The sequence below is a fragment of the Panicum hallii genome, chromosome 9 (assembly GCF_002211085.1).
Source record: "Panicum hallii strain FIL2 chromosome 9, PHallii_v3.1, whole genome shotgun sequence".
Taxonomy (NCBI): domain Eukaryota; kingdom Viridiplantae; phylum Streptophyta; class Magnoliopsida; order Poales; family Poaceae; genus Panicum; species Panicum hallii.
In genome coordinates, this window is record NC_038050.1 from 71,748,464 (window position 1) to 71,772,538 (window position 24,075).

General features: G+C 49.2%; 2 protein-coding genes across 2 annotated transcripts; one reads left to right on the top strand and one right to left on the bottom strand.

Annotated features, from left to right (window-relative positions):
- Window positions 1-19,200: 19,200 nt before the first annotated feature.
- LOC112874793 (putative magnesium transporter MRS2-H) lies at window positions 19,201-22,012 on the top strand. Its single transcript, XM_025938321.1, has 4 exons — window positions 19,201-19,663; window positions 19,880-20,289; window positions 20,805-21,089; window positions 21,407-22,012. The coding sequence occupies exons 1-4, from the start codon at window positions 19,336-19,338 to the stop codon at window positions 21,689-21,691; spliced, it is 1,308 nt and encodes a 435-aa protein (XP_025794106.1). The 5' UTR covers window positions 19,201-19,335; the 3' UTR covers window positions 21,692-22,012.
- A 211-nt stretch (window positions 22,013-22,223) lies between these two features.
- LOC112874795 lies at window positions 22,224-24,046 on the bottom strand. The gene is made up of 6 exons (XM_025938325.1): window positions 23,512-24,046; window positions 23,311-23,408; window positions 23,049-23,120; window positions 22,797-22,921; window positions 22,633-22,705; window positions 22,224-22,474 (listed from the first exon to the last, which is right to left on the bottom strand). Exons 1-6 carry the CDS (start codon window positions 23,765-23,767, stop codon window positions 22,370-22,372), a joined length of 729 nt encoding a protein of 242 aa, XP_025794110.1. The 5' UTR covers window positions 23,768-24,046; the 3' UTR covers window positions 22,224-22,369.
- Window positions 24,047-24,075: the final 29 nt, after the last annotated feature.

The window sequence follows — 24,075 nt, forward strand, 5'->3', positions numbered from 1 at the left end:
TACCTTGGATTCGGAGAGTACCTCGCTGATGAAGTACACAGGCTTCTGCACTCCAAATGCATGGCCTTCCTCGCTTCACTTGACTATAATAGCACTGCTGACAACATAAGTTGTTGCCGTAATGTAGAGTAGTAGATCTTCTCTCGGCAATGGTACTGTAACGACCGGAGGAGACTGAAGGTGATGCTTCAGGTCTTGTAAGGCTCGCTCGGTCTCCTGCGTCCACTGGAACTTGTCTTGGCGCTTCAGAAGCTTGAAGAAGGGTAGTCCTCTCTCCCCGAGCCGGGAGATGAACCTGTTCAGGGCTGTCATATAGCCTGTTAGCTTCTGCACATCGTCGATTGTGGCTGGAGCCCCCATATCAGTGATGGACGAAATCTTCACAGGATTGGATTCAATTCCCCGGTTGCTGATGATGAACCCGAGCAATTTCCCTGATCGTACTCCAAAAATATTTTTTGTTGGGTTGAGCTTCCACCGAAACCTGCGTAGGCTGCTGAACGTTTCTTCCAAGTTTGCAATCAGGCCATCGGGATTCCTAGTCTTGATGACCACGTCATCCACATGGACTTCAACGTTCCGATGCAGCTGATCAGCAAAGCACATCTGAATAGCGCGCTGATAGGTTGCTCCTGCATTTTTCAAACCGAAAGATATAGTTTTGTAAGCGTAAGTCCCGAACGGGGTGATAGACGCCGTCTTGATTTGATCCTCCTCTTTGAGTGCAATCTAGTGATATCCTGAATAACAATCAAGGAAGCAAAGGAGTACACAACCCGCCGTCGAGTCGATGACTTGATCAATGCGCGGTAGCCCGAAGTGATCCTTTAAGCAATGCTTGTTGAGATCGGTGTAGTCGACACACATCCTCCATTCATTATTATTTTTTCTTACAAGGATGGGATTAGCTACCCACTTTGGATGAATCACTCTTTAATAAAGCCAGCCGTGAGAAGTTTAGCTATTTCCCATTTAATTGCTTCACGTTTATCGTGAGCAAATCTTCGAAGGCGTTACTTTTTGGGCACAGCCTGTGGGTGTACATTCAGACTATGCTCAATCAGTTCCCTGGGCACCCCTGGCATATCCGCTGGTTTCCGCACGAATATATCTTGGTTGGCCCGAAGGAAACTGACGAGCGCAAGTTCCTATTTCTCATCTAACCCCGCGCTTATGACGGCGGTCTTAGATGAGTCACCCTCTTGGAGCTGGATCGACTTGAGGGCCACGTCACCAGTCGACTGGATACTCAACTTGCTGGCCTTTCTTGAAGGGATCTCCAGCCCGGCTTGAGAGACCTGCTGCACGGCCGCGAGTACTTCCCCCGAAAAATCTGGCACACGCGTAGTCAAAGCAAATTGGATCACCTCCTGGTTGCAATCATATGACTTCTTCATGTCGCCTCGGAGAGTGAGTACCCCACTTTGTCCTAGCATCTTAAGAAGTAGATAAATATAAAGCAGCACTGCCATGAATTTGGCGAGTGCCAGATGGCCCAGTATGGCATGATAAGATGATTTGAAGTTAGCAACTTCGAATTTAATGAACTCGGTGCGGTAGTTCTCCCTCATGCCGAAGGTGACTGGAAGAACCACCATGCCAAGTGGGTGCGCCGCATTACCTGGGACAATGTCGTAGAATGGAGACTTGCTTGGAACCAGCATGTCCGTGAAGTCCAGACCCATCTTTCTCAAAGTGCTGGCGAAGATGAGGTTGAGATCATTCCCACCATCGATGAGCACCTTGGTGAGCCTGACTTCTGCCTCCACCAGGTCTAGGACCGGGGGGAACTTACCGGGCTCCGAAAAGCTTGTCCACTGATCATCGTGGGAGAACGAGAAGGGCACCTCTGACCAGCGGAGTGGTCGTGGCCCCGCCGGCTCGACGGACATGATCTCCCGGAGAAGCAATTTCTGTTCCTTCCTGGAACCGAAGTCTCCATCTCGCCCGAAGATGACATTGATGGTCTTTGAAGTATATTGGAACTTCATGTTGCGCCCTTGGTCCTCTTGGTCATCGTCTTCGGGTTCTTTGCCCACGGGCTTCTTCTTGTTCTTGCCACCACCGGAATTGCTGAATCTCCTCCGGAGGTGGTAGCAATCGATTGCCGTGTGATTGGCATCTGGATGCCATGGGCCTTTCTTCTGCAGGAGCTTCTCGAACTCCTCCTGCGTCGTTGACTTCTTGCTTCGTGAGGGACGATCCACAGCCGTGATGAGATCATCTGGCTTGCGCTTTCGGGATAGACCCGAATAGTCCCGCTGGCTCTTGTCGTTGTAGTTGTCATGTGGACGCCTCAGATGGCTATCATTGTGCCTCAGGAACCGCTCCCGCATCTTCTCTTCCTGCTCGGACCAGTCGTGCATCATGTCACGAAGCCCCTCAATAGTCTTCGGCCTGTTCCGCCCGAAGTCTCTATAGATGCCTGGATCGGTGATGTCGTTGTAGAAGCAGTCGATGATGTCCTCCTCCGAGATATTCGCAGCGGTGGCACGGACATCGAAGAAACGGCGTGTATGGGACCATAGGAGCTCGTTACGTTCCTGTTTACATTGGGCAAGATCATGACGAGTACCTGCACGAGCGATCGCCCTCTGGAAATTGTCGATGAAGACCTTCTTGAGCCGCTCTCAGGAGTCGATCGAGATGTTGCGAAGGCTCTCCAACCACGTGAGCAGCGTAGGGTCCAAAACCATCAGGAAGTAGACGATCTTGGTGATGTTGGAGCCCCCCGCGACTTCAATGGCGGTGGAGTAGCAACGTAGCCATTGTCGAGGAGCTTGCTTGCCATCGTACTTGGTGATGCCGATCGGCTTGAAGCCCTCAGGGTACTTGTAACTGCTGAACCGTGCAGAGAAAACTGGAAAACGGTCGCTACAGTCAGTACCCTCTGTCTCAACTTCTTCGCGCACTTTGTTCCTGGAATCGATCACGGACCGCGCATCGCGGCCTTCATTGATTCGCTGGCGCAGGTCTTCTGGAGAAGGCCAGTGATTGGCCTGTCGCGGGTTACCTCCTGGAGGTGGCTACTGTCTCCCGCCAGGGGCCTGACTCCCGCGAGCATTGTTGTTGTTGCTGCGCTGAGGTCGAGGACGGCCGCCTGCCGTTCGGCTGTGAGCCTAGCTTCGGCTTTCGCCTATGCGCTCCTCCCTCAGGGTAGACGCCGGGTTTTGCTGATCAAGCTGAATCCAGGCCCTCTGCACGTAACGAAGTGCTTGACGCACATTCAGATTGTTACTGCGCTCGAGTGTGGCCGTAACCCTGGCGATGTTGGCCACCGGAGACCTGAAGCCCCACTCGCTTACGGCAGCGAATTCGGCGTCAAGCTCGCGATGCATGGATCGCATGCGCTCATTGACCCTCCTTCGGCGAGCTGCGCGAGCTCTGTTCCGGGTCCTCCGTGCCTCACGATCGGCGTCATTATTGTCGCCGGCGTTGGCTGTGGCCTCATCTTCAGATACCGCATCAAATTCGATGATGGGCAAGTCGCCATCATCCTTGCCTTCTTCCGCCATCAGCACCTGGCGTGAGATGAGCTCATCAGAGCTCTCGTCGACTAGCTCGGTCGACTCCACCATGGTGGCTAACGGCCTGCCCTCCTGAAAAGGCAAAGGCTCGAGATGTGCCACAAGTTGATCTTCGGCCTCGAGTAGATCAGAAAGTTTCATGCCCTTCCAATGCACGAAACGCCCCTCCGGGGTGGAGGTGATCATCAGACCGTTGGCACCAAAACAACCCGAAGCCCCCCGACATGCGGTGGCTTCAGGCTTTTGGAGTAGAGAGTCCAAGTCCTTCTCCAATGTGGAGAGGGACTCGGAGGTGTTGGCCTCCTGAACATCAGTGGCCAAATTGCGTAGGCCGAGTCGTGATCGGCGACGCGAGTCCTTAGATTGGAACAAGTCCAACCCAAGGAAAGTTGTTGCAGCGCCGGATGAAGTCGCGCTGGAAGCAGACTCCTCCTCGATCCTCGTTGCGGACCCATGAATTGACAAATTGTCGAGATCATCAACAGACTTGTTGAGGTTGTTTTGAAAAACCGCCACGGGGTTTTTGGCTTCATGTCGACGAGGAATCGACAAAAACTGCCCGCACCATCTGCGACGCAGACCCACGAGCCAAAAACAAACGTTGTACCCTGGGAAGGTACTGATCTGGTGAACTGGAAAGATGCCATCGAGTTCGCCGGTGGATCTTCGATGTGCCCCCCTACCTGGCGCGCCAGCTATCGGTGTTTTACTGGCTGCCCACCGAGGGATATACCTGAGATGATAAGTTTAGGTGAGGAGACACCAAGATCAAGAACTTGAAGGTGCAAGGAACACAAGATTTAGACAGGTTCGGACCGTGAGGCGCGTAATACCCTACGTCCTGCTTGGTGGTTTGTATTCTCTTGGGTGTTGATGTTGTGTTTTGAATGGGTCCCTGCCCCCCTTATATACTCGGGAGGTCAGGGTTACATGGATCTAGTCAATACTAGCTAAGGAATCATACCCGAGTATAACTCGAGTAGTTTCCTTCTGTACTGACTAGCTTTATCTCCTACTCAAACGAGTAGAAAACAACACAAATAAGAGATAAGACGGGCTTTATCTCTTAACTCTGTTTAAACTACGTTATGTACACAGCCCCGTAGCCCCGGGTCTGACATAGAGCATGTCTCGTCATAACAGTTAATACATTAGATTAACAACAACAATACATATTTATAGTTTGAAACAACTTTTCAACTAGGCCCCTGCTGTCCAGGAATCACAGGCTTTCGCTGTTATCGCCATAATCTGATGGGCCAAAAGTGGGCCATGGAGCAAGATGGGCCTAGAAGACAGTTACGATAAGCTTGCGAATCAGACCCTGTGCGGGTGATTGGGGCCAGAAAGGCCGTGTAAATTTAGATATAGGCAGTTAAGATTCGTGTCGTATTTGGTTAGGGTTAGTTAAGAAGGACAAGTCTACGGACTATAAATATTTACCATAAATAAACAACAAACAGAATCATTCATCAACAACTCTCGACGCATCGCCTCCCCTATTCTAGGGTTTTCATCGGGTAAGTACCATGCGGCCCCGATCACACTCTGCGTGATCGGGGTAGCATTACCCTTGCTCGTCTGTTTATGTGTTGCTCGTTCTGAAGCCTTGTAGATGGCGAGTAGCATTAGTCATCTTAGCACGCATAGAGTAATGTCTTAATCATGTTTTGTTCGTTGCTCTCGTGTGCTTAATCATCGTGTTCGATCACGGATGCGATGGTTGCATCTTGTTTTGTCTTTATCAGTAGATCCGATCTGTTATGGCTAGTTTCTATTTATTTGGAGATTTAGTTCAATATGTGCATGATTAGGCCTTGCAAACGAGTTGAACGTTCCGGCAGTATGCTTTAGTATCGGCTTGTAGCTTGAATAGAGGTTGCTTTAGGGATCGACTTTTTGGTTGTTTCTATAATATCTGTTTAGGTTGTTTGTTCCGATGCTTTTGTGTATTTGTTAGGCTCAGTCACGTGTAGGATGTTCCGATCATGCAGTGAGGGCTTAGTTATCGTGGGTTGGATTAGATTGATATTTATGAAGCAAGATTTATTTTGATAAACATATATATATATATATTGCCTGTTCCAAAGATCCGATCCGGTATTGATGCAAGCGGCTTTCTATAGCTGATAGCGGGGAGGAGGTGATGAGCTGATCACGGCTCGGATTAATCTTTACACATGTCTGTGCATACAGGAGTTTGACACGTCACACCTTCCTGATCAGGTGTAGGATCAGGTGGCACGCCTAGCAACTTCAACCCAGGGTGCGCGCCGGATCGCTGGTCCGTTGACCGAGGGACCGGGCCCACCAGCCGTCCCGGAAGCCTCCCGACTCCTCGTGTTGCGTGTCACTGCTCGCCGGCGGGTTTTGACTGACAACATTCCCGTAAATCCATGCCGGCTAAATGTTCTCTGAACATATTGGATGGTAAGCTTTTTATGAGCGGATCCTTAAGCATTTCCTTGGTTCCTACGTGCTCGAGACTAGTGTGATCCTGAATTTTCTCTTTCACAACATAAAAATTTATATTAATGTGTTTGGCAGCACCACTTGACTTATTGCTGTGAGCATAAAATACTGTTGGCTCATTATCGCAGTACATCTTAAGTGGTCTTTCAATGTTGTCTACTACTTTCAACCCGGGTACAAATTTTTTTAACCATTTTACCTACCCCGTGGCCTCATAACAAGCTACAAATTCAGCATACATCATTGATGATGCAGTGACGATTTGCTTGGAGCTTTTCCACGATATTGCTCCTTTTGTGAGAGTGAATATATAACCTGATGTGGATTTTCTGTCATCTACATCTCCCGCAAAATCTGAATCTGAGTACCCTTCTATCTCTAGGGAATCAGATCTTCTATACGTTAGCATGAGATCTTTTATGCCTTGCACATAGCGTAGAGCTTTCTTTACCATTCTCCAGTGTTCTGTTCCTAGATTATCTTGATACCTGCCAAGTATCCCGGTAATAAATGCTAAGTCAGAGTGTGTACATACTTGAACATACTGTAAGCTTCCGACAGCTGAGACATATGGAACTGCTTTCATTTGGTCGATCTCGTACTCGTTCCTAGGATATTGGAATTTCCCAAAACTACCTCGCCCTTGACTATAGAAGCAAGTGTTGGCTTACTCGCATGCGTACTAGATTTCTTTAGAATGTTTTCTAAGTATGCCTTCTGCGATAATCCTAGTACCCTCTTTATTCTATCTTGGAGAATTTCTATTCCTAATACGAATGAAGCTTCACCAAGATCTTTCATATTAAAATTTGAGGACAAGAACTTCTTCATCTCCAATAGCAGATTAACATCACTACTAGCGAGTAAAATGTCATCCACGCGTAGGATTAGAAAAATAAATTTTCCAGTCTCAAACTTTGCATAAACGCAATTGTCCTCCTCATTCTCTTTGAACCCAAACTTCCTTAGTATTTCATCAAACTTCTGTTGTCGGTCAAAACCCACCGGCGAGCAGCGACAGGCAACATGAGGAGCCGGGAGGCTTCCGAGACTGCTGGTGGGTCCCAGTCCCTCGGTCAACGGCCCAAGAGTCCGCCACACGCCCTGGCTCGGTGAAGTGCTAGGCGTGCCACCTGACCTATACCTGATCGGGAAGGTGTAGAAGTCGTTTGTCAGCTATTTTCCTGCACGCACAGACACGTCAAACATTAGTCCGAGCCGTGATCGGCTCTTACAACGACTCCCAAGACCAGCCAAAGAAGCCGATGGAGTCATTGTAGTAGATCGGACCTCCGGGTACCTTCCGGAATCGGCTGAAAGAAGCCGATTGCTACATTTAATAGATCGGAGCTACCAAACATATGAACACTTTATATGAATCCGATAGGAGAATAAAAGCATGTTCTATAATTGCCAAGCTAATCCAATCTGCGACAGTAAAAGTTTTCACCGTATGACCGGAACATCCTACGCGTGGTCGAGCCTAACGAACATGAAAGATAACAATATCTTAACCCGAAAAGAGGCCTAAAAACCAACTTGACAAGTCGATTCCCAGGACAATCCCTCGTCAAGTTACCATAAGGCACCAAACATGCAGCCGGAACATTCAACCTGTTTGAAGGGCCTAATCATACGCATGTTAAACCAATTCCTTGTAACACAAAGAACTACCACAACAGATTAGATCTACTAAGCAATAACAGAACAAGGTGCTGCCCTCGCACCCGAGATCGCATACAAGAGCAGCAAATGATTACGAACAGCAAGCAAAACATGGATTTACTATTCAAAACCAATGCAGCATCATAATCGTTTAAGATAACTAGTATTACTCGCCATCAAAAACGCTTCGGTACGAGGAACACATGGATAAACAGATAAAAGCGATGCTGCTCCGACCATGCGGAACATGATTGGAGCAGTATGTCGATTACCTCGAAAAAGCCCTTGGGAAGGGGTGGCGATGCGCCGAGAGTTTGTTGTGAATGATTGATTATTCTTATGATTGAATCTCATGATACATATTTATAGTCCGGAGACTTGATCTTTTCTAACTAACCTTAACTGTTACAACACAATCTCTAACTTACTATTTTGAAACTATCCTTAGATACACGGCCACCCTGGCCCTTGACACGTTCGCACAGAGGCCGATTTGCAGACCATTACGATGATTTCCTTCAGCCCATATTGCTCTCGGCCCATCCCTTGGCCCAGTCAAATTATGGTGATAACAATTTCAAATACCATTGTCCAGAGGCTTGTTTCAATCCATAAATGAATTTATTCAGGCAGCATCCCATACGCTCTTTTCCTTCTACGACAAGACCTTTGGGTTGTGCCAAGTAAACATTTTCATACAATTTCCCATTAAGGAATGTTGTCTTTACATCCATCTGATGTAACTCTAAATCATAGTGTGCCACCAATGCCATTATGATTATAAAAGAATCCTTGCATGAGACTGGAGAAAATATTTTATTATAATCTATTCCTTCTCTTTGCGTGAAGCCCTTCGCCACGAGTCGTGCTTTACATCTTTCTACATTCCATCTGGAGTTATATTTTATTTTGTAGACCCATTTACAATTTACAACCTCTGTCTTGGCTCCTTTAGGAATTTCTTCTAAGTCCCAAACTTTATTGGTACTCATAGATTTCATCTTATTTTGCATAGCTTCAAGCCACTTCAACAAGTGAGCACTTCTCATGACTTTTTCAAATATGGTGGGATCACCTTCCATTTGATTTCTTCGCAAATATAGACTTCGTAGTCTTTAGCTAGTTTTCTCATTCTTTGAGACCTTCTGAGATCTTCATTAATTGTCACTTCTTCTACTTGGGTTACTTGTAGCTCTTCCTCTTGTGCGACAACAGGTTATATAGTATCCTGAATAATAGGTTCCTCATTTTCATTCATTGTTGCCGTAGGAGAACTAACAATAGATGTTGTCACCGCAGTGTCCTGTACTGTTGGTGCAGCAGCAACAGGTATGGGGAAGAATGGTTTCTGAATCATCGGAGGAGGTGCATGCACCCGCTTCTCCTCAAGACCGATTTCTCATGCTACCATGCTCCATTTGACCATCTCGTCCTCCGAGAAGACAACGTGTCTCGTTTCTACGAACTTTGTATGTCTGTCAAGACAATAGAAGCGATAACATTTTTATTTATATGGATAGCCAATAAAATGGCAGCTTACCATCTTTGGGTCTAGCTTCCCAATATTTGGGTTAAACACTTTTGCCTCAGCCGGACAGCCCCACACATGTAGATAATTTAATGTGGATTTTCTTCTTATCCATAAGTCGTACGGTGTTTTTGACATCGACTTGCTTGGTACTCGATTGAGGATGTGAGCGGCGGTTTTTAAAACCTGCATCCACAAACTTATCGGTAAGCATATCCATTAAAGTATGGTTGCGTCTTTCAGCTACTCCATTCTACTAGGGCTCGCCCGGTGTCGAGTACTGGGCGACTATACCCCTTTCCTGTAAGAACCTTGCAAAAGGTTGAGGAACTTGTCCATATGGGTTATGCGACCATAGTATTTTCCCCCATGGTCGGATCTTACTATCTTAATCTTTAAATTTTGCTAATTTTCTACATCAGCCTTGAATATCTTAAACTCATCCAATGCTTCCGATCGTTCTTTAATTAGATAAATAAGGCCATAACACGAATAATCACCTGTAAACGTTATGAATGAGTCATAACCGTGCACAGTCCTTATGGGGAATGGACCACAAATATCTATGTGTATTATTTCCAAAACTTCTGCACTTAATTTGTTTTATATACTTTCCCTTAATGAAATTCTGCAATATTACATATTTGAAAAATGCAAAGGATGCAGAATTTCCTCTTTGATTAATTGTTCAATTCTCCCCCTCGAAATATGGCATAAACGACAATGCCATAATTTCGTTGATGTTTTGTTGTCGCATCGTATGCACCTGATTTGTACATTAGTAGTTAAGAAAATATTTTTTTATCATTGCATACAGCATTCACATTCTCATGCATTGATAACATATAAAGCTTGTTTCGTCGGAAGGCAAGACCAACACACTTGTTATTAAACTAAATCAAATATTGTTCTTTGCCAAAATGGCAATCAAATCCATCGTCTGCTAAGCATGATAATGAAATCAAGTTTCTACTCAGAGAGGATACATAGAAAACATTGTGTAAATAAAGTATGAAGCTATTATTCAATTGTAATGGGAGTTCTCCTATCGCTTCGACTTCAGCCTCGACGCTGTTGGCGACTCTAAGTGTTCTTTCTCCTCTTTGTAGGGTCCTCCTTGTACGGAATACCTGTAAAGAATTGGAAACCTGAATCAATCCACCTAGTAGGTTTTGCATAAATTAACAAGGATTCATCGACGAATGTAATATGATCCTCACCTTTTCTATTCAGGTGCTTCAGGAACTCCAGACAGTCCTTCTGGTAGTATCCAATCTTCCTGCACCATCTGCATTGGTCCCTGCCCAACTATCTCTTCATTGCCCTATCTCGGATGGTGAACATTTTGTGGGGCCTTTCCATATGACTTAGAAGAAGAGGCCCTTTCCCATTGAGGTTTTCCTTGTGTTTTTCATTCTTGTCAAGGTAGCTTCTCTTCTTGTTTTGCTTCACATAGTTGACTGAATCACCATATGATCACCATCAAGCACTTGCGGTTCGGCTAATCCCACTTTACCTTGTCAAGGTCATACTTCATGATGATTGGCGCATGCTCACATGTCCGAACGGTCCATGCAGCATCGGTCTCATTTTCTCCCCTCACCAAGTCCACAAGTTTAGTGGGATAGGGTGAGATCAGTGCTAGATCAATCTCGAATAGTGCAAGTGCCATCTGAAACTTCTCTCCATGAGCCATAGTTCCCTCCATTAAGGGGCTCGATGGACGAGACAAATGACATTGGCTTGTAGCCTGAAAACAACAATTTTGAAAAGGATTGAGGATATTTAATAATATCACTTGCATGCTTTAATTTAACATTGGTCAAAATTAAAATATACAATATTTACTGCTACATTACATCACCGTTGGCTAGAAATAGAATTAATGCATGGAAAAACTCGTGAATAAAATTATAACATTTCTATCATCAACTTTGGTCAGAAAAATAATAATATCAAAATTACCTTGAAAATTTTAACTACTCTTCCAATTAAATTGTCCCGTTGGTTCTAATTTAATTAGAAGATAAACATAAACGTAGCAGCGGAAATATGAATAAAACTACTTTTCTAGAAGCATTTTGTGTACTTATCTACTCTCTAAATAATATCACGTTGGTGAAAATAAATTAGATATCAAAACTAATCAAAACATCAAGGAAATTCCTGTAAAAAATAATTAAAACCAATTCTTTTCTTCTGTACTTGCAGTCCGGCCGGGAAATCCCGCGCCCCCAGGCCGCAACCTGGGCGTGGGCCGGGATTTCTCTTCCCCGCCTGGGATGAAACTGGTCCAGCCTCCGCCAGCCGATCATGGCCAACGATCTGCATCCGACGGTCGTCCGGTGATACCGGCGTATCAAAACCTGACGAGCAGCCAGTCTCCCCCAAAACCCTAGGCATTCTTCTCTTTTCCTCCCTTTCTGTCAACTCCCTACCAAGCGGCGGCCGCCCTTGGCGGCTAGAGGATTGTGGTAGCGTGGCCGCCGGCCCGCTCATCGGTGCTCGCACTCACCGTAGGGTGAACGCACCACCGTCAAGTGGCCCAGCGGCGGTGCCCTGTACCTGAGCTCGCGACGCAGCGAGGCGCCGACGTCTCGGGGTCAAGTTACCACGTGACGGCGGTGGTTCGCCGGTGAACCAGCGGCTTGGGGTGACTTCCCACGCGCTACGGCGATAGCGGCGGCAGCGAGAACCAAGTACGTTCTATGGCCGGCTAGGGTTAGGGTTAGGTTTTGAACTACTTCTTCCGATTTGAATTGAAATCACCTCCTTCTTGTTTCTTTTCTACCACAAATCCAATCTACTCTCTAGATCGTGCATCTGATACCATCGTTAGACTACACAAGACCTATAGGAGTAGATCTATGGGTTCTTTCATTGACTCATGAATAAATCAAAGGTTCTTGGATTACATCGAGAGAGGTAGAGAGTGAAAAGGGTGTGTAGCACCTTCGGGCTTAGCGGAGAATGATGCAGTGATGTCCATGGCGGCGATCTCGAAGTGGCCGACGGTGGAGGTGCGGCCGGTGGCGGGCACATGGAGTTGAGGGCACGGGTTCGTCGGGGACGGAGTCGATGGGCGGCGACGATGTCGAAGTCGGTGAGGCCGGCGACAGCGTGATCGGTAGCGGTGCAGGGCAGAGCCGGCGGCGTTTCGCGTCGCTTCAGTGCCTCCTGCAGATCGGATTTGGACTAGGGTTTTTTGGTGGAGTTTTGGGGCACTTGGAGTCGAGAGCACGGGGTCGTCGGGGACGGAGTCGATGGGCGGTGATGATGTCGAAGTCGGTGAGGCCGGCGACGAGGTGATGGCGACAACGTGATCAGTAGCAGTGTAGGGCAGAGCCGGCGGCGTTTCCCGTCGCTTCAGTGCCTCCTGCAGATCGGATCGGGACTAGAGTTTTTTGGTGGAGTTTTGGGGCACGGCGAATCTTGGTATACGTGCCCCGCAGCCCCCACCTTCTCTTTTATAGCGCCGTGCAACAGGGGACCACTAAAATATCTGGGTTGGACGGCCCTGATCAGGGTGCAAGATAGGGCTCGAAGGGGATCAACCTAACATGGAGGTGCCATCGCCCGGGTTCCAAGTCGAAAGAAAACATAGGACTCTCCTATCTCGACATTGTGCTGCAGCAGTAAAGTAAGAATGTCCTCAGTCCAGATAAAAAAGCCGGAAGATACATGAAGTACGCAGATGGCCCATAATTGAACCTTTCGCGTCAGTCCCTCCGGTTTCAATTTCCTAATGCGACGCCCAGGCCGCTGCAGCTGCTTGTGGCCTAGCACCCCAGCGGCCCAGCCCTACCCTATCCTAGTACCCTACCGTCCATCTCACTCACCTACCCTTCCATGCGCTCCCCTCCCTCGTGTCATAGGCAGCTCTAGCCGCTTTGGCGCTTCCTCCGTTCCTCCTAGCTGCCGTCTATGCCTGGGTGGCGATCGACATGGCACCGCACGTGCAGCCTCGATCTCTGATGGAATTTGCCGTTGGCTCCCGCACGAGCTCGTCGTTCATGGATGCGCTCGTGCGCTGACGCTGGCGGCGAGGGTTCCATGGAATTTGCTGAGGGGCGTTGAAGCCACCGGTACGGTAACCTCAATTTCTCTTGCAGAGGAATTTTTACCTTCATCATTATGTAAAGAAGAAGCCAGCTTTCGAGTACGCAAAAGGGATCGATCGATCTGATCAGCTCGAGCGAGGAGGGTCTCCCTCAATGCCACCGTGCGCGGGCCGGCAGCAAATCAGCCGGGTCGGGTCTCGTACTGTCCATGTAATGTAATGTAACCCCGAGTTGAAACCATGTAGTGACTAGAATCCAAGAGCACTAACACGGCGCGATCGTACCCCATATCTTTTCCCCGTACCGGCTCATTACGCTCCCAAGTTAAAACAAGATACGGGCCGTGTGTGCCAGGGCTCGCAGCGTCCTTGAATTCAATGGCCACGATACGGCCGGCACCCAAACTTTTTTCTTTTCCTTCAAATACTATCAGTACGTACCCGTGCTCGCGACGGGTACGTAGTACGTAGCCTGCCGCGTTCCGGCAGCGGCTGCAGGCGTAGTAGCGGAGTTAATGCTCGCGGCCGGGGTGGTCTTGATGGCCGTCCTGCCCGCGGCGATCCCGCCGGGCTCCTCATTCGCCGCCCGCCCGATGTGGTGGTCGCCCCCTTCCTCGCACAGGCACAGTGCCGTGATCCTCCTTGAATTCAGCTTCGGCTGCAGCCAGCCACGTCAAACTAGGAGCCCACGAGTAATGACAGTGTCACTGCTACAGTGCTGGTATTCATGCCGCCGGCAAGCTCTTCACTCTTGCACTTGAACCGGCAGTACGTAATACAAAAATATATCATTTTAAATAGAAAGAGCTACAAAATTAGAAAAAATGAATCTAAAAGCAAATGCGAATGGTTTTGTATTCGAGATAGGAGTAAGTACATGTACAGACCGAGAAACCTGGCGGGATCGGTGACAGCAAAATAACTGTTAAGAATTTCCAAACGCCAAGTGGTGTCCATGCTTGGCGGGTAAAATAATGAGCACTTGCAGTGGAGCAATCTACATTCTGCAAATACTAGTACTTTCCCAGCTTGCGCGCCATTAACTGCTGCTAACGCAGATCATTATCTGCCGAGTGTACTTTTCCGCAGGTCTGAATCTGATGCGTCCACGCTATGCTCAGCCTGCAGTCAAAGCGGAGCAGGCGTTAAACAACGTGTAGGGTTAAGTGGTTACCGGTAGTAAAAGCTTTCTGCTTGACGTCATGGAAAGAAACAGAAAGAATAAAGTGACCTGGTGACCTATTCTAAATCTACACCACCTTTTGACACCAACGAATTCCAAAAATGCAACTTTGGCGCAGACCCCACAAAAACAATTCAAACGGAACTTGGAGTGCGACCATTTCGACAGGATTTGTCGATCAGACGCAAGCCGTGGTTCAAATCAAGCTCAGGCGCCGATGAGAGTAAGCTTCCCGCGCACCCGAGCCGGCGAGTCGTAGGATCCCAACCCCATCTTCCCGTTGCAAACAAAGCTCTGACTTTCGTGTTAACCCCAGTTAATGAGGCATCTCACTCGCCTCGGTCTCCGGGAGAGCGCGTACGGTAAAAGGAAAAGCAGTAGAAAAACCAGGCCCCGGCCATGGGGATTGCGCAAGGCGCGGACCTGCCAGATTAACCACGGCGAGACACAGAGATCATTATCTAGGCCCTCGATCTGAGTTGATGACGCGGCTGACGGAGCTCCTGGGAGGAGGAGGTGGAGGACGCCGGCGGCCGAAGGAGGCGACGGGGAAGCAAACAAAGGGGGGCTGGCCGTGGCGTGGCGACACGGCCGCAGTCCCGGCCCGCCGCAGCATCCCGATCACTGCGGCGCCCAATTATTTGTTCGGCCACGTGCACTCTTCCCCACGTAGGGAGACGTCAAAAGTTGCGGCCAGGAAGAGAGAGAGGGAGGGAGAGAGTGGTACAGTAGTGATGCACTGATGCTCCTCCTCCTCTCATTCACGTCGCCACGTGCGGCATCGGCGTCAGGGTATCCGATGGGCACCGCCCTGTTCCTGTCTGCAGTGCAGTGTGCAGCGCCGATGTGCCATTCCATGCATGTATCCGCGTCGATGCGATGCCACCCCTTCCTAGCTTGCTTGCTTGCTGCAACGCAACCTTCTTCCAACTGTAGACGACGGTGGCCCAATGGCCAATTATTCTTCTTCTTCTTCTTCTTCTCCTTCTTCTCTCGGTTAAAGTTAAAATGCCAGTGTGCAACGGTTTTCATCATTCAGTAATCTGCCGGTGCTTTTTAGTAAACTACAAATGATTTCGATACAAAATAAAGGAACGATGAGGATCTGAGATTGCGAGCGATTCTCCCGTACCAACTACGGAGTGGCAACCAACGCAACGCAACGCAACGCAAAGGGGGGAGAATATGAATGTTGCATCGGCGCACACATCAGCTCGTACCCAACGGAATCACATCGCCCATCATGGCATGCGTACCGGGCGACGCGACCTGTGTCCTATCGGAATGATGCGGGTTTCAAAGAGATTCGGATTCCCGTCGCTTTGGTGAGTGAAGTGCCACACTGCAACTGCAGTGCGTCCCCTCTCTCTTTCTCTCTGCATCGGTAAAAAAAAGGGGGTCCAGGTCCATGTATAGATTTCACTCCCGTCCATCGTCGCCGATGGTTCTCTTCTTCTCGGACAGTTGGACTGTGGTCATCACATAACTAGCCCTCTTTCCTTGTTTTGCCTCTCAAGTTCAAACTCCCATCTCGAGCATGGACAAAAGACAGATGCTGTCCAGATCGCATGATTTCGTTCCAACCTTTTGAAGACCTCCGCAACAAAACAATCTACCTTTAATTCCTTATCCTGGTAAACAAAGAAGATGCTTACATACACGTACGCACACTAACTTCATGTGTACGAGCATCTTCGAAAGACTTGATCGGCATATATATCTTGATGCTAATGAAGTATACACACGTCAATGTTAATAGCCACGCCGCCTACCACTAGAAAAATGAATAGTATTAATTTCTGCATCAAGTGAAAAAAATACGAGCAGTTATGTACTCATGTTCCACTAGAAAGAAACTGACAAGCTACGCTCTATCAAGCTAGTTGCCTAGATCAGAGATGACAGAATTGATGGTGTACTTATGCTAGGAACCGTTGAACAAATAGGGTGGGCGACATCGCCATTCACCAGAGAGGCAGCTTGTGTTCTTGAAGCTGGCGCAAACTCTGATCGATCGATCGAGCTAGCTAGCGGCCCACTGCAATGCAAGCTGCCGACGCTGCTGCACGATCAGGGTATGGTTTATGGAGTATGGCCGCGAGCTGGCGCACCCTGTTGATGCTGTTGACCTGACGGGGATTTCCCCACCTCTGCCCATGCTGGCCGGCCCCACCCCCCCTGACGGCCTTTGCTCGTTTTTGTCCGTTGCCGTGTTCAAAAAGCTGCGATCTTTCCACGTTTGGGAGCTGGCCCCAACCCGTGCACGGAAAAGCCGCCTTTCCCCATGGCCGGAATGGTTTTTACCGCGTCGCCTTCGGACTTTGAGTTTTGAGTTCGAGCTTAGCAGGGAGTGAGTCAGGGCTTACTTATCCCTGTGGTAAATGTGCCAGGTGGTGCAGGCTGCCGCAGCAGGCTTTGCCCGGCCGCATGGCATGGCATCCGATGCTTTCAAATTTGAACCGGCTCCAGTACAGTCGTCGCTGCACCTGCATTGTTGCGCACGGTACGTGGCGCGTATCAGCACTGTACTCCGTGTACAAAGTTTTGGTAGGAGTAGAATCTCACGTCAGCGCTTGCCGACAAGCATTGTACGTGTAGGATTGTACTCTGCTATCTTGCGTCGAAGAATGATGAAGACAACATGCTGTGAAGGAAGGACACGACGCTTGGCGCCGGTGAAAATGCTCACCCTGGTGGCACGGTCCATGCATGGCCCATGGTGAAAACCAGATAGCAGATAGACAGGTGGATGGAAATGGAACCCTTCCCGCCGCAGATTCGGCCCCGGAACGCTCAAACCCGCCAAAACCGAACCCCTCCCGCCAAAACTTGGCGCCAAAAAGGCGCCGCCGCCGGCCGGGGCACGTGCGGCGCCGGAAGGTGGGTCAAACGCGGCTCATTCCCCGCGTACCTTCCCAATGATGGCGCCCCCCGCCGCGGATGTCACCGACACGTGGGCCACCCACCTAGTCAGGATCACGATGGGTGGGGCTCCCCCGTACCAGTAGCGCCGCTGGCCGCGAGCACCGCCTGGAGCCGCCAGTGCGGTGGCCGGGCCCACGCGGCAGCGGCGGGCAGCCGGAGCGTGGGAGGGCACCGGCGCGAGGGCGACGGAGCCCGAGGCGCTCGAGAAGCTAAAAGAAAGGCGCCCACCCCGACTGTGCAAGCCGCAAGCCCTCCTCGTTTGACGGGTGCCTGCTGCCTCTGCCTGTATGATCTCTTCTTCAGCATCCGAGGAGGAACAGGGCGCGTGGAGTACATGCTGGATACAGTAGGGCGCTCCCTGTTCCTCCTTGGAAAATACGTGCTGCATGTCGTATTGTTCAGTTCAGTACTCATGCAGCAGCCGTCCAACTGGTTGTAAATTTCTCTCGGCAGCAATGAACTGATGATGATGGTGCCTGGTTGCCTACAGCTACAGTCGTATGAGTCAGCACTCAGCAGTGTCGTCGAGGGTGAAAGATGAGGCAGAAGTCGCGAGGAGCAGGAGTGTACCGTGCCTGCCTGGCTGCTGCAGTGGTTTGCTTTGCCTTTTCTCGTTCGAGGGACGAGGACCACCAGTGGATTGGCACGGTAGTAGACTAGTATAGAGCAAGATCAGGGGGGCGCGCGTCGCGAGCCTCGTGGACCGATTGCCTCGGAGTGCGCGGAGACAGTCCGGGGGCGCCGCCGTGCCCGTACGCGCGCGCCGCGTAAAAACACTAGGAAATTGCCGTGCCCCGTGCGGCCGTGCGCCACCGCGACCCCACCGGACGCCGCCGTATCTCCGGCCAATAGCCCGTCCATGCGCGCCTGCCGCCGCCTTCCACTTTAGCTTTTCCGAAGGACCGTGGATGGGCTCGCCTCGCGGTTGCACCTTGCCTGCAAAAGGCGCAGCTGCCAAGCGCGCCCCCATCGCTCGTGCACGTCGTCACCGCCGAGCAGGCGAGCGGCTCGACGACGGCGGTCGCGGACACCGAGGGATTCCTAACCAACGTCGTTGTTCCTTGCCGGTGGAACCGAATCGCTCTGCAGGAAACACTGCCGCGGCCTCGGCCAGCAGCGATGGCTGATTGGTTCCTCTCTTCTGCCTCGCCCGCCCGCCCGGCAACCTGCAGCGACGCCGCTACTGCGACGAGGGACGAAGCATCGCGACGTTTTGTTGGCGTTCTGATGTGGCTGGCTGGCTCTGGGATTTTCAGCTGCGCCCTTATCGTCTGGGAGGAATCGATTCATCCGGCAGCAGCATGCAGTCTAAATGACTGAAACGGCTGGAATCGTGGAGAGTTTCAGTACGGTGGAGCGTAATGTCGTGGCATCGTTCAAAGAATCAAGGTGCAGACAACTGGAACTGAAGCGCACTCGGACAGCAGAATCTAAGAAAAAATGTGTCTTAGATTGGTTTTGGGGCGTTGAAAATTGTTAGAGCACGTCACAGTGCGTGTCATTGCGAGTTGCAATGAACACATGTTAGTAGTGTCAGTGAGACATGTTAGTAGTGTCAGTGAGACAGTGACACTCCGCCGCCGATCACCTGGGAATTTAACAGACTTCGGCTTTGACACTTCCTTCTGTACCACCTCAAACACATGGGCCGCGTTAACTAAAAGGATGGGCCGTGCCGGTGGGTTCCAACGCAAATGGGCTTGGGGAAGCTTGGGCCTCTAATTGGGCTTGAGATCAGCGTCGACTCTAAAACCATGGATATTTTCTAATTTCTTTTTCAAGTATACACGCCTCGTCGGCTTCGCCGGCCGCGCCATCCGCCCAACGGCCAGCCACCGCGCAGCGCTCGCGGCCAAACCTCTCGCTCTCGGCTGCCTCCGCCGCTCCGTCTCCCCCCAGCCCCAAAACCCCCACCGCTATCTCTCCGCCTCCTCCCCACTATGGTCTTCGCCTAGCCGCCGCTGGGGCAGCCGCGATGGGGAGGCTGTCAGGCAGCGGCGGCAGGAGGCCGACTCCCTTCCTCACCCCCACCGCATCATTCTCGTCGTCGTCATACTCCAAGCGCTCCCGCCCGTTCCGCCGCCTCCCATCCCTCCCCAAGCCGCCCCTCGCGCCGCCGCCGCCGCGTTTCGCCGGGAGGAGGCGGAAGAAGGCGCCCGCCCGGCTGTGGATGAGGATGGATCGGTGGGGCGGCTGCGAGGCATTCATGTGCGACAAGGCATTCGTCGCGGAACGCTCCGGGGTGCACACGCGCGAACTCCGCGTCATCGGGCCCCTTCTCTCCCGCTGCCCCATCATCCTCGGTGAGCTGATGCTACCTCTCATATTTTGGCCCACAAAAAGTTTGAATATCTGTAGAGCCGTGAACTACTAGCGAGTGTTGTACAGGTTATTGGTCTACTGATTTGTAATGGTGCCCTCTTTCTGGCATGTCGTAAAGTGTTCTTCATAGAAATATGGATACCATGAATCATATTTGTTATCTGTGAGATTAACCTTAGACTTTGCCTGCTTTGCAGCTAGAGAGAAGGCTATTGTAATCAATCTAGAGTTTATAAGAGCTATTGTAACTGTTGATGAAGTCCTGCTGCTGGAACCTCTTGCTCAGGAGGTTATCCCTTTCATTGATAAATTGAGGCACCATTTCCCTCCGAAGAGCTTGGAGGTTGATGCTGGCGCCACACAAGTGGATAGTTTGGATGGCAACCGTGATCAAACTGGTGCCGAGTGTGAGCTTCCCTTTGAGTTTCAGGTGTTGGAGCTCGCCCTAGAAGCTGTATGCTTGTCATTTCATTCCAGCCTATCTGATCTTAACAAGCATGCACTTTTTGTGCTGGATGACTTGACTAAAAATGTGAGCGCTAATAACCTTGAGCGTGTTCGGAGCCTAAAAAGAAATCTCACCTCCCTGCTTGCTGGTGTGCAAAAGGTATCGTTAGACATACATTTTTTTTTGGTCACTTCCTCTCTCTTAAATCTGAAGTCTTACTCATGTTTAATGTCTAATGTTCTGCAAATGAATGGTTGACTGGCATTGTTTGCTTCACTACAACTGTGCATATAGATTTTGAACTGCACTGTATTCATGTGAATTTCTGAAGAATAACACCTGCAGAATGTGTGCCTCCTGTTGATTAGCAGGACGCAAAAAAAAATGCTCCATCTAATAAAATAATAAATAAATTAGCTTTTAAAATTGCACTTTGGAGACTGTTGATATTCAAAACAGCACTTATTCGTTGATGAAATTAGTTATGTTTGGTTCTTGAAAAGGGACAGGAAGACAAAATTTAATCTAGTATTCATATCATACTAGGCTTTCTCATACCCCACAAAGCCTTCCAATCTGTTTTTTAATAACTAAAAGACTTTGGTGATAATCCTTATGATGTCTAGAGCCACTTCCTTTTCATAATATTTGATATTGTTGTCTTAAATTTGAAGGTCAGAGATGAAGTACAGCATCTTCTGGATGACAATGAAAACATGGCACAGCTACACCTGTCATGGAAGCAAACAAAAAATCAGCAGGATCAAGCTCTACTGGCTTCTGCTGCCATAAACAGGAATTTTCCTTCAAAAACAAGCCTGGCTAGACCAAATCACATTATCAACCAAGCCATGGGCATTGATACAAGTGTGACACTGGACACTGATGCTGGAACCCTAGAGATGTTACTTGAATCCTATTTCATGCAGCTGGATGGAATTCGCATCAGGATTGTGATGGTCTGTTCTTTTCTTTCTCCCAAACCTGTACTGAGTCTGCATAGGTGTTCCTTGAGACTACAATATACCTTACACTCTGTCTTATTTTGGAAATTCGTGCTTATTCACCATCGTCATCACCACAATCCAGAAGGTTTTTCTTGTTTATAATGGAGCAAGCTAGTGAAGATGGAAAGTCTAGTCCAATTCCTTTGTATTTCATAGTAAATTATTGCAGTTTCATTGGACTTGATAGAAGCTTCATTTTGTTTGGCTAGAGGGCTATATATAATTCCTATCCTGATCATCAGATAATTCTTCTTTGGTACGTTTAGCAGGTTCGAGAATATATTATTGATACAGAAGACTACATCAACATCCAACTTGACAACCAACGCAATCAACTTATTCAATTCCATCTGATCCTGATCATCGTATCCTTTGGCATAGCCATGAACACATTGATAGCTGCATCATTTGGCATGAACCTGCCTCACAATGGTGATAGGAACACTGCCGTAGGTCCTTTTTGGCCATTTGTTGGGGCCACCTCGTCTTTCTGCTTGTTGGTCATAATCATGTTGTTCGGATATGCTTGGAGGAACACACTACTCAGCAGTTAAAGACAAGACTTAGAGAAATCCATGGAAGCAGGGCCATTATGTTGGTGACAGCCGGACAGGTATTCGTCTGCGTAATTCCTCCTGACTGGGGAGAGGCAATACATTGCTATGGGTATATGATAGTGGAGGACTAATGAGAAAAATCTCATCTGGAACATTTTATATATTGAGGCTTTAAATTATAATAATAAGCCCCTTTTCCTTTTCTTTAGGGAGATTGCATCGGCATTCATCGTGCAATGCATGCCATACATGCCATACATGTGTATCAACATGATCCGACTGTTAAAAATAATGAGATTCAACAGGATTTTTTTTTCATCTTTGACAGCGTAGAACCCAATCTTCAGATTCATCAGAATGGTTAGTTCATATAATACAGCCTGTTGCTTTCTGTCATTTAGTATTATGACATTATGCTTGTTATTTCTTGTCTTATTGTTTTATTCTTCTTTTAGGTAGCAGACATGTATGTTTATATAAGAATATGCAACTGTGATATCATATTAGCATATGATACTGTTTACTACAATTGCAGACAAATACAATTATAATAAATTTGCTTTCTCTTACATTGTTTTGCTTTGTAAGGGGATACCTCGTGTGATATAATAAGAGTGAGTTAAATCTCCAAAAACAATCAGAAAGAAGCAAACCCCAAGATATTCTAGCCAAAGGTTAGAAACTGATCCCAAGCTGCAGGCCGAGTGCTGCATGGATTAGAAACAGAGTCATGATGCCACTGCCGAGTAGACCATGTGTAGTCCTAAGCCCTGGGTTCCCCTGGCATCAGAGAACCAAGTTATTCATGGTGGCTATGGGTATCATCAGTAAAGAGTATTTTGTCAAAAAAAAATCTGTAGTTTCCAATGGCTCTGTGATTTGAATTCCGAAAGCGAAATATTGAACTGGTGATCATTTGATGTATCTTCTCAAGTTACCTCAAACAATTTTGGAAGAATAGACTGAATGGTCAGGAGTGCCAGGCCGATGACTCCAGTTACCGCATGAGGACTGCGAATCCATCGCAAAATGTTCATAAGGCGACCTTAGCTTTGCAGAAGGAAGACACTATTCTGAATTCCGAGTTCTCTGAGAGCAGTACCTTTCAAAGATTGGTTTGTCTGAGGTAAGAAGAGCGGTGACACCGCCTGTGGCACCGAGGGCGAAGAAGAAGAACATGCCGGCGAGGAGCTTTGGGTGGAGATCTTTGGCCTTGGCCTTCTCTTCCTGTATGCAAGTTAAATGCCTGAATTAATAATGTTCTATGGAAGGCAAAAATGCATAGGCAGGAAATGTAGATTTTTATTTATACAAGTGGCCTTGGGATATGGCCGTATCGGTAAATACTACTTACTGGATCATCTGATAGTTTGATCCTGAAGCCGAGGTATGTCCCGTAGCCACCCATTGCAAAAAGCACCACAGCCTGAAAGAAAGAACAAAGAACAAAGAACAGAGAGTTCCATAGCATCAGGCGGTTCTGAAGGATAGATTTCATTCTCAGCTCAGCTACATGGTTGCTCCGGCAGCCACATCATCTGATCTCCTCTACACTCGCATGGGATCTGCAAGAATGTCATCTTTGAACAATGCACGGGCAGAGCGCAGAGGCGTACCATGTTGCCGGGGTGGCCCCAGTGCACGAGCCAGCCGGGGAGGTCCCACGTCTTCACCAGCTCCACGAACGGCGCGAACACGGCCGTCACCGGCTCAGCTGTCCACGAGGCAACCGCCGGCGAAAGAACAAGCCATCAGCACCGACCACCGAGCGCGCACTCGAGGAAAAGAAGCCGAGGCAAGAGCAAGACCGTACGTACCTCCCGGCAGCAGCGCGGCGAGCAGGAGTGGGTAGGGCGCCAGCGAGTAGAGCCGCGTCCCGGCCGGCCGGCCCCGCTCGCCGTCGCTTCTCGCCGAAAGGCCCGGCTGCTTCTGTTGGGTGCTCGCTGCTTGAATCCGCGGCGCTGGCAATGCCCGGCAGCTCGAAGGAGGTGGTGGCGGGAGCGCCCGCCGGAAGGAGGCGCGCGGCCGGAGGAGAAGCGAGCTCGCCATCGCCGCGGTAGACACGGCCACCATCCCTCGTGCACTCTGCCTACTGGCTACCGACCGGTCACTCGATCTTGGTCTCTTGGGCCTGGCGGTGGGACGACGCGGAGGGATAGACCGATAGAGCTAGAGCAGGTGGCGGCGAGACGAGGGGAGAGGAGCGAATGGGAAAAGGGGGGGATGTGGGGGTAGCGTGGCGTGGAGACAGCCCGGCCAAGTGAAGTGGCCCTGTAACTGTGAGTGCGCAAGGACAAATAGACTCGATGCTGTCACGAGGGACTTGCATCGTTAGGACACGCAGCGCGGGCCACCGCCCCAGCTGCTCGATAAGCTTCCAT

Excerpts from the sequence above, each read along its gene's own strand:
- LOC112874793 (XM_025938321.1), top strand. The coding sequence starts at position 19,336 with ATGGGGAGGCTGTCAGGCAGCGGCGGCAGGAGGCCGACTCCCTTCCTC. Across the intron at positions 20,290-20,804 it reads TGCTTGCTGGTGTGCAAAAG|GTCAGAGATGAAGTACAGCA; the intron begins GTATCGTTAGAC and ends TTAAATTTGAAG. Across the intron at positions 21,090-21,406 it reads TTCGCATCAGGATTGTGATG|GTTCGAGAATATATTATTGA; the intron begins GTCTGTTCTTTT and ends TACGTTTAGCAG.
- LOC112874795 (XM_025938325.1), bottom strand. The coding sequence starts at position 23,767 with ATGGTGGCCGTGTCTACCGCGGCGATGGCGAGCTCGCTTCTCCTCCGG. Across the intron at positions 22,922-23,048 it reads TCAAACTATCAGATGATCCA|GAAGAGAAGGCCAAGGCCAA; the intron begins GTAAGTAGTATT and ends ACTTGCATACAG. Across the intron at positions 22,706-22,796 it reads GACAAACCAATCTTTGAAAG|TCCTCATGCGGTAACTGGAG; the intron begins GTACTGCTCTCA and ends ATGGATTCGCAG.